At 40.7% G+C, this 10,090-nt stretch overlaps 1 protein-coding gene across 1 annotated transcript in view; it reads left to right on the forward strand.

Annotated features, from left to right (window-relative positions):
• Positions 1 to 4,114: 4,114 nt before the first annotated feature.
• Positions 4,115 to 10,090, forward strand: part of cap2 (cyclase associated actin cytoskeleton regulatory protein 2) — a 19,660-nt gene continuing 13,684 nt past the window's right edge. Inside the window, exons 1-3 of the mRNA XM_005728410.1 lie at positions 4,115 to 4,412; positions 8,596 to 8,717; positions 8,798 to 8,898. Coding sequence (XP_005728467.1) covers positions 8,606 to 8,717; positions 8,798 to 8,898 — 213 coding nt within the window. The 5' untranslated portion in view covers positions 4,115 to 4,412; positions 8,596 to 8,605. The remainder of the gene's footprint in view (positions 4,413 to 8,595; positions 8,718 to 8,797; positions 8,899 to 10,090) is intronic.

The raw sequence follows: 10,090 nt of genomic DNA on the forward strand, positions 1-10,090 counted from the left end.
AATCTACTATTTAAGATATTTATTTTTGAGGGTTGACTATGTTGACACTCTGAGAGTAGAGACTTAGTGGCGGTACTGTATTAATAATATGATGTACTCATCTCAAGGCATATATAAGTTATTGATTAGTTTTATTATCATTATTATCATTATTATTATTAATAATAACATAATCAACCAAAATGTTGATATAGGAGTTATTTAAAAATGTGCACTGTACTTCTATTTTTTATCTTTTTTGATTCTTCGGAACATGACATTAAATATCAGCTTCATGCCTTTTTGTATGGAAGAACTTTATTTAAATGCAGGTCTCCTTGCATGCAGACAGTACTCTGCCTCTTCTATGTTTAGAGAAGAGGAAAAACTAATCTTTTTTTTTCTTTTTGGTAAAAAGAAGCAAAAAAAAAGCTGCTTTTCTCTACTAGAATGTATAGCTGTTGTCGAGGTTTCAGTAGCTGTGCTCTTTTTTTGCTTCATATTCATCAGATGGGCAATTTTACACTGTTGGGAATTTTTATACTTGAACTCTTTCTTACAAGGGAAATAAAATAAACAACAAAAAAAAGTTCAATGAAGCTTTTCATTGTCACTGGATGAGGGCATGTAAAGTGTTGTTATTAAATGCAAAGGTCCTGTTGATATTAAAACCTTTACTTCAGAATATCAACTTAAATTTCTCAAATTGGAATAAAATGATCGATATTTAAGAAGGCTGCTTGTCTTTTGTTTACAGAAACACATACTGTGGTTACTGGTCTTTCTCCACAAATACACCTCAGTCTACTGTTAACAGATTTCTGCTTTGATATGTATGAAAATCCAGAGTTGGTTATAAACAAAAGAATATGATTGGCGTGCATGCCGGGGGGAGTGGTCAGGGAGTGTGACTACAGGCTGCTTAGTAAACAATGAAACCGTCAATAAGTAAAATGCTAATGCTAATGCAAATTTGCTATCATTTCATTGTGATCGGAAGTAAATGTACACTTTTTAAATAATGGTGCTGAACAGCTACCCCTGTTTTACAGTGTGATTTGACAAGACATAAACCTATTAACTTCTCATTACTGATGAAGATTGACAACAGTTGGTCGTTTCTCTTTGCCAGAAACAAAAGAATTTGTTTGACAGTGCTCACTGGACTGACCAATACTCTATGTGAAAGACCCCAGTTTGGGTTCAAACCAGTAACTCTCTTTCTGGGAGCTTAAGCTACCCAATAACCCTTTAGCCTGAACCATGAAATAATTGCCACAGAATTCTATTTTTTGAAAATGGATTGTTTATTTATCCTTTTGACAAATAAAATAAAAATAATTCAATATTAATTACATTAGATATTATATATATTATATTTCAGTATTGATTGTATTTTATTTAGCATGTAATTGTATTGTAATCTATTTCTTAAAAATGAAATATACAGTTTATTTTGGTTTATGGGCCCCTTTTCCATTAGTACCTACTTGGATCGACTCAGACCTGCTCAACACAGCTTTCCGGGGCGATCGTGGCTCAAGAGTTGGCAGTTCATCTTGTAATCGGAAGGTTGCTGGTTGGAGCCCCGGCTCCAACAGTCTCGGTCGTTGTGTCCTTGGGCAAGACACTTCACCTGTTGCCTACTGGTGGTGGTCAGAGTCCGGCAGCCTCGCCTCTGTCAGTTCGCCCCAGGGCAGCTGTGGCTTACCATCACCAGTGTGTGAATGGGTGTATGACTGAATGTAGTGTAAAGCGCTTTGGGGTCCTTAGCGACTAAGTAAAAGCTCAATACAAATACAGGCCCCACTGTCGCCAAGTGCTTGCTAATAGGGGTCATTGGATTATTGGGGTTTCCTCTGTATTATTGTAGGGTCTTTACAATATAAAGCACCTTGAGGTGACTGTTGTTGTGATTTTCGTGCTATATAAATAAAACTGAATTAAATTAAGATGGGTTAGTGAAGAGCACCCTTGTCAAACTAAATAGAAGCAGCTGTGTCCGTGTCCAAACCAAGAAGGTCTTTCAAATGAGGCCACTGCCATGAAAGGTTATGAAATGAAAACAAAGTTGACCATGGATATTTAAAAAAACAAAACCCTGTTATAAACATAAGAATAGCAAAATTATATTTTTTAACAAGTTTTCATAATTTCTGAAATGATTGTGAAAAATTGTGTTTATTTATGTTTGAACATAAATATGTGACTCTGTAAGTCTGAGTGTGCGTGGTCCCACATGAAACCACGTTATGAAACACTGGAGTTAGTCACGCCCAGATTGAGTAACCATGGATACTAATCAAGTCGAGGCCTATCAATGATTAATCCCTGCTCTAATCAATAAGTCATGTTAAGAAGAGTTAGCTGCTCGCTTTCTGACGTCTTTCATTCTACTCAGAGGAGCATTTTGGTCGCCACTGAAACATGAAACTGGGTCACATTGCTGTGAGTGTTGACCGTGACACAGCATGGAAGCAACAAGGCCTTATGGGTAAAATCAGTAGCACCTGACATCATGCCGTAACAAGATTAAAGCTGTTACTTTATTAAAAAAGGATGATCCACAGCTGCAACCCTCCTCTAGCTGGAGTTTGAAATGGCCTCAGAGTTTAGGATGACAGAAGGGACTGCTCGGTGAAAACAGATGGAGGTTTTATATCTTGCGGGTGGAGGTGCTCCTTAAAGTGGTGATGCTTTCTTATTAGAAACTTTAAGACAACTTGTTAAAAATACCTACACTGGGGAAAAAAACTAAAGAAAGAGTCACAGAAGGAGTGGCAAGCTTTCAAAGGATTAAAGAAATCTGTAGTTTTTGCTTGTAGAGAATGTTGTGTAGTCTGGCTCGTATATCCCCTTTTTACTCAGTTTGAGCTTTCAGAGCACTTTCTCCTACAAGTTTCATTCACCCAATCACACACAATCAAACAGGGCTCGTATCTATACCTAAGCACTTTTTAAAATAAGATTCATGCACACATATTCACACTCCGATGGATACACAGGGAACAACTAAGTGTTCAGGATCTGGACCTGCTTCTAACTTATACCCTGGATAACTCTGAAGACTCAGTGTTGTTGCACATTCTCAAGATTGTTTATTAATCTTTTTAAATTATTTGTCTGTGTCTAAAGCTTCCTGTGCTGTTTTGTTTATATTAGTCTAAACTTTGTGTGAAGAGGCTAACTTCACCACCAACAATATTCAGCAGTGCTGAAATTGTAGCTTTTGAGAATTACCTCAGAACATGTCAGCTAGCTTACTGGAAACTTCTAACTACACTCAGCCTCACTGATTCCTAGATGCTACACCACACTGTTACCATACTGTTTATAAAAGATGGCTGTAGATGGGCATTCATTAGAAAAGTCCCATTATGAAACCTCAAGCTGTGCATTTACATGGCCCCTGCCTTGTTGCTTTGAAATTTGTGGTGTGCAAGGTGCAGATGACAAGGTAAGCCTGTCCTAAACCATACTTGGCTTTATCCTCTTGTCCTCTATTACTATAATGCTGACTCTCATTTACAAGTAAACTCCTGCTGTCCGTTAGAGAGAATGCAGATTTGAAAAACTTCTACTCTGGCTTTGCTTTTCAGACCTGAGGCGTCAAGGAAGGAAGTTCACCACCCTCAGGCTTTCTTTGCATTAGCTGGCTCAATGGGTATCACTGAAACGCTGAACAGGACCTGCTCTTGATTAGGAAATGCGCTTGTTGTAAGTTGCCATGGTAAAAAGATAGGCAGGTAAAAAGATAGGCACTTTCATGACACAGAAACTCTGACTTTGTGCCCATCTTTTATATACAGTCTATGACTGCAACAGACCGGCGTATGTCTGCTATTCTTGGACCTCAGTGGGGTTAAAAATAGGGTTTGGTGTCTGTTTACCTTGGTAAAGTAGAAAACTAAAGGGCAGCTTTAAACCTTTTTTGGATTTATTGTTGTGACTTGTATTCGTTTAGGGATTTAAAATGTTGAAAATTTGCAGTCTTAAATTTTAAAGGTCAGCGAAGGGGTAAAACTTCATTTCATTCCCATGCACTATGAATATGATGATGATGACTGCCCAGCTTGTAAAAGGCCATTCCCTCAAAAGAGCCCCATGCCGGCATCGCCACAGCACCAATCACTTGTCTATTTTTAGCAGAGCTCTCCGAGGCTGCCATGTTGTCTGCGAGGCAAACGTCTCTCCCCCGGAGCAGAGAGGCACTGAGTCACGGTCCTGGTCTCTGCAGCTGTGCGGCTCTCAGGTTCAACGTGTTGCTTAATTAGGACATCCCGGAAGAGGAGCCGGTGCAGCGCGCAGCTGAGTGACGGGGCAGGGGAGCAGGAGGGGACCGCAAGACAGCAGCGAACTGCCACGAATCCGTCCCGGCGTAATCACACCCCTAAAGATCCGGACAGAAATTTACCGCGGACCAGACCAGGGAGGTAAGATGCTTTTAGAGGATGTACTGATGATTTTTTTTAACCAGTGTCAAGTTCAGTTCGTTTCAGTGTGGGGCGGAGGGATGGAGCCCCGGGGTGGGGGTGCGCATCCCTACGCAATAATAATGTCCAGACAAATTGATCCCGTGCAGCCTGCTTTCGTATGTTATGGCAGGGCATGTGAGAGCACTGTTTGTCACCTCCTTTATCTCGATCGCTGCGGGGAGTAACATTATTGCGGCGCGGAATATGAAGCATCAGACTGAAGGACGGGTGAAGTCCTGTGAGCCGGTGCCATGTCATGTTTTATTATGGAGTGATGGTGTCTTCTCGTGTTTACACAGAGAGGGTTCATTTTGCAGCTGTGATAAACCAGTGTGAGTTTAAACAGCCCAGTAATTTTTTAGGATCACATATGCTGTGCCCCAGAAACAACAGGACGCTAATGCGGCAACTAAACCTTTAAACCGACTTGGACAAGACTCATATGCTTTCATATTTTAAATAGATTCAGCTTTTTCTCAAAGATCTATCAGCACACTCCCAGCCTCTGGTCCATATTACATGAGTTACATATCTCTTTATTAACCTCATATAAATAATCCAAATTATTATTACATAAATAGTAATATTCTTAATCATAACAGCCAAACCTTTCACCATCAACTCCCACTGATCACATCACAGCTTCCCACATCAGTAGGTGGATGAAGAGTTGCAGCAGATGAAGAATCAAAGTGTCTCCGGGTGCAGGACCCAGACCCACAGTGGAATATCTTACAGTAGGCCCATAACAGCAGGAGCCAGACTGCGTCCCAATATAGCCACAAAGATCAGATACCAGGCCGGGGGGTTCAGGAGGCACATGCAGAGTCAGGGTGAACTGAAGTCCCTAAAATCTTGCACTGCATGTGCTGCTGGTTTTGCTGTGGAGTGTTTGTGTTGCTGGCCAACCCGACACCTGCTGACACTTAACTGCCCATAAACTAAACACTCCACATTTTGCACATTTGGACCTCTTTTAATGCTTCACAGGCTGATTCTATCACCTTATAATCACATATCACTCAGTATAGTCAGTATATAGTCCATTCATTCTTTTTTTTTCTTATCTGTTGTTTTCATGCATCATTTGGCATTTGTAGTTTGTGTATTCTTTGCTTTGTTTGTATTTTCACAAGTCTGCTGCTATAACAACATATTTTTCTCTCCAGGATAAATAAAGTTAACTGTCTTTATGTCTATTATTAAGGAGACTGAGGTAAAGGCTATTTGTTGGAAATTACAGACACGTTAAAAACAGTACTGCCACATTTTCATGCCACAGAGATGTATCTCTGATACAGCCAGCAGGCTTAACCCCGAGGCTTCCTCCCATTAGGTCTTTGTGTTAGACTGAATGCATTCCAGTAAGTCCATATGAAAAGCCTAAAAGAGCATCATTGGCCATGTCTTTGCATTGCCATGGAGAATTTGGACAAGTGACAATAAAATCAGAACAGAGGCTGAGTGTCTTTGCTTCAGTCTTCATAGGCAAAATTTGAGGTTGTTGACAAGCGAGACAGTGATGAAGTGTTTTGGATTTGAAATAGTACAGTAGTTGATTTTTTTGCACTCTACTGAATTTAAATTTGAACTTTTTGCTCTATCCTCAAACCCAGACAAACCCAGACAAACCCAGGCATTATGTATTATAATAATCGTTCTATCTTTGAGTTATGTCAGTATTTAAAGATTATTTTTGCTGGAACCATCAAATTTGACTTGGCTCTGAAGATCAGATTCAATTGTTTCAGCTCTAATAAAATCACATCTACTTTTATGGCAAAAGATTTTCAAATCTAAACACACAGTCGTTATGGTGTGTTCACAGAGTACAAGCAACAGGTATCAAGTCTACCAGATGAAATATAAAAGCAGGTGTTACAAAACTTTCTGGGGCCAGAGACTTCTTAAAGGAAAGAGTTATTTTTAAGAAATCGCTCATATCACTAATCCTCATATCCTCATGCAACAGTCTGATCTGTGTCACAAATCGCCGTGCTCACCAGCCTACGAGTCTGGCTAATATCCGAAGCTGTAAGAATGGTTCCCTTCCCAATGAGAGGAGTGATCTTATGATAGATCGAAGTGATGATATGACATGCTTGTTTTGCTGAGTTAAATGGTCTATATATGATCCCCTGTATATATAATAAAAACACAATTTCATGAGCTATGGTGCATTTTGCAGAGCCACTCGGGAGATCTGCAGACCTCACTGGATAAAGGGTGACAGGTCTGCACACTAGCTGACAATTTGCAAATATTGTGTATTTTTTATTTGTATTTTTTGGATTAATGTTTAATATAAAGTTTTGTTTTGCAATCCCACTTGGATCAGACCCTCGAGACCAGAAGCTGGTACCAAAGTACAAACTGATAAGAATATTTTCGACTCATTGCTCAAACTTTAAGTGTCCTGCTTCAGAGAACACAAACGCTTGTTGCAAACCGAGACTCTGCTCTCCAGGTTTCTGGTCTTGCCTAAGAGCTGCTGTGACCCACAGAGCAGAAATAACCTCTGAGTCCTGAAACAGGAATTTGGCACTGCTGGGAGATTTCTCCAGAGAGATTCGATGACGCCCATCAGGACATGTTTGCTGCTCACAGGACATAATTAGTAGACATAATTTACAAAGATTACAGACAGCGAATGCTATTCGGCCAACATAGCTGCCATATTATTGGAGAGTGTTTCCGAGCGTTTCTGTAGATCGTTTTTGTAAAGCAAACAGAGCCGTCTATAACTCACACCCCTGGATTGCATGTTGGACACCCAGGTAAATAGCAGGTGTCAGATTAGGAAGCATGTGTTACCTAGCAGTGGTTTGCGTAAACATGCAGCGGGTGGCTGGATTGAGTTCCTCCTCTGTTGACTAATATATGTTGGAAACAGGCCTGCATCGCTTCATAGTGAGACATATGGCTGGTCAGTGTGACAAAGTGGTCTGTGGAGTATTCTCGAATGTATTTCAGCGGTGCTCAGTTACTGTTTGTTTACCTCTGTCCAACAGCCAGAAACATGTGAATTTATGCAAATATGTTTCTACACTTTAAGTTTCCATAGACTAAAACAGAAAACAGGTCTTCCCGTTGTATATATCTTGTCCTTCCGGGGTTGATGTTGATCGTTACAGAGCAAAAACGTCCAATATCGATACATCAGTCCATATTTTATGCAAAATATAGACATTCATAAAGAAAAAGGAAAATATTCTCAGTTCCTGCATCTTCAAAAAATCATGGTCTACATGGTCTGTGCTCAAGAGTGAGGCTGGTGTAGGTGCATCATTAGCTACCATGCACAGAAGTCAGCAGGGAAAAAGGCTACTGTCATATCCTTAAAACAGAGCCATGCATGAAACAGAGACAATATCAGACAACAGCATCTTACTTGGACGAGGACCTGAGATGGTTTGAACAAGTGTAGAGGAGGGATAGTGGATGTGCTGGACAAAGGATGCTGAACACGGAGCTGCCAGGAAGGAGGAAAAAAGCAAGACTGCAGAGAAGATTCATGGATGTAGTGAGAAGGACATGCAGATGGTTGGATGTGACAGAGGAGGATGCTAAGTATAGGGTGAGATGGAGGCAGATGATCTGCTGTGGAGAGCAGCTGAAAGAAGAAGTTGCACGACGATAGATGAGCTTTTAGAGATTACCTTTTATTCATTTATTTGCACACACTATAACAAAAAGACAAAAAAAGGACAAAATTATTACACAAAAAAGAAAGATTCAAATCACTAAAGCGCCCAAAGATAAGCAAATAACCATAAATAAACTGTATATTTAATCAAAGAATCCACTTCATTGTTTGACTTTTCTCTCAGTCTGGCATCAGTTTCTGCCTTTCTTCATCCCGATTAGGTGACACTTTGAAATTGTTCTGACCCAGGCTGTGACTGTGGCAGTGAGCCAGACACCTCATACAGTGACATTATTTATACAAGGCGTGCTGCACATAGCTAAATTTAGTGTTGATGAAAATCAGGAGCAGCGCAGTGAGAAGGTTGAATAGTGACAAACATCACCAAATAAAACAAAAAGAATGATTATAAATGAATTGCAATGATTTCAGCTGTCATCATGTGACAGCAGCAGCGGCCATGAGTAAGAATCCGTAGCTGCTCTTGTTTTCCAGGTTTGTCTTCATGGAAGGATTAATGCAGCGCCTGGAGCGAGCTGTGACTCGCCTCGAGCAGATGTCAGCGCAGGCGTCCAGCGGGATGGCCAACGGGGACTGTGTCAACGGCATTGATGGAGGCAAGTCTGTTAAACTTGCATTTGGAGGATTCAATTAAGACAAGCAAGCAAGTTAGCAGGATTTCACTGTATTTTTCCAGGTCTGTCTCAGTGCGTGGAGGCCTTCGACGTGCTGATGAGTGGCCCGGTGTCAGACTACCTGAACAACAGCCGCGCCATAGGGAGCGAGGTGGAGAAGCATGTAAGGCTTCACCCACTAAAATCTAAAGTCTCACATATGCTACCCTACGAATATAAAATCACTTGTAGGCACTGTCCATGCATCAGCTGCTGCAGACAGATGTTTCTGCAGCTGCTGCTGCAGCAGTCTTCTCTTACAATGTAGCAGGTCTCTCACTCTGCTGTTTGTCAAACCGATCATGATTTAAAGGGGCATGCCCTAAACCTCATACTGAATTCAGCTCATGCTTTATAAGCAGCATATATTTATCCTCAGAGTGTCAACGGGGCTTTTTAAATGAGCCTCTTGCTCTTGTTAAAGAACATTATTTTTTCATTAACATGGCTTTGGGAAAGCTTTGTTGTGAAGTATCTCACAAGAAAATACTATAACATTTGAAAGGTTAGCTTTATACTTTGGGACAGATTTAGTTTCTTGCTTGCTTCTCAAGCCAAGACACTCATCAAGACATTTAACGCTGTATAATTAAGATGACGTATTTGGTTTTTGCCATAAAGATGTGAGACTGTTGTCTGTTGTTTGGCTTTCCCTAACAAAAGATCAGACTGTTCGTAAATGAGCGTCTAATTTTGTGCCTGATATATTTATCTATAAACTAAGCTGTGCAAAGGAAGAAGAGCTCTCTGCAAAGGGAGCACTGCTGAAAAGAGGAGAGCCACCACAGATTTTCATTCTCTGCCAACCTTTATCTCATTGGACACACATTTATAAACACAGGATTGTCCCACTCTAGATTCCACTTAGATAGGCAAAGCTGTATGGGAGGTCCGTGGTCCCAAAGAAGGCAGACAACATGTCCGTGTGTGTGTTTCCTGTCCTTAACAAAGCCAAGGATGGGAGTATGATTGATCTTTGACCTTACATTCATTTATCAAACTGTTAGTGGAGGACCTTTTCCTATTTGGTAATGACCTCTACTCCCCGTAGGACCAGGAAGTGTTTTATGGTATGCCAGTTGGCAATAATAGCTGTGTTACGTCCTTGGAATGAATCCAGAACAACAAAAAGCCTCCAAAACAGACGTGTAAAGGTACTCAGCAATGCCTGAATTTCCTCTGTGCCTTGAAAGATGGTTTCCATCTCTGTGTCCCATCACTGAACACGATGGAGGGTGTGTGTGTGTGTGTGTGTGTGTGTGTGTGTGTGTGTGTGTGTGTGTGTGTGTGTGTGTGTGTGTGTGTGTGTGTGTGTG

Source organism: Pundamilia nyererei, unplaced genomic scaffold (assembly GCF_000239375.1).
Source record: "Pundamilia nyererei isolate P.nyererei 1_Seehausen unplaced genomic scaffold, PunNye1.0 scaffold00028, whole genome shotgun sequence".
Lineage (NCBI taxonomy): Eukaryota > Metazoa > Chordata > Actinopteri > Cichliformes > Cichlidae > Pundamilia > Pundamilia nyererei.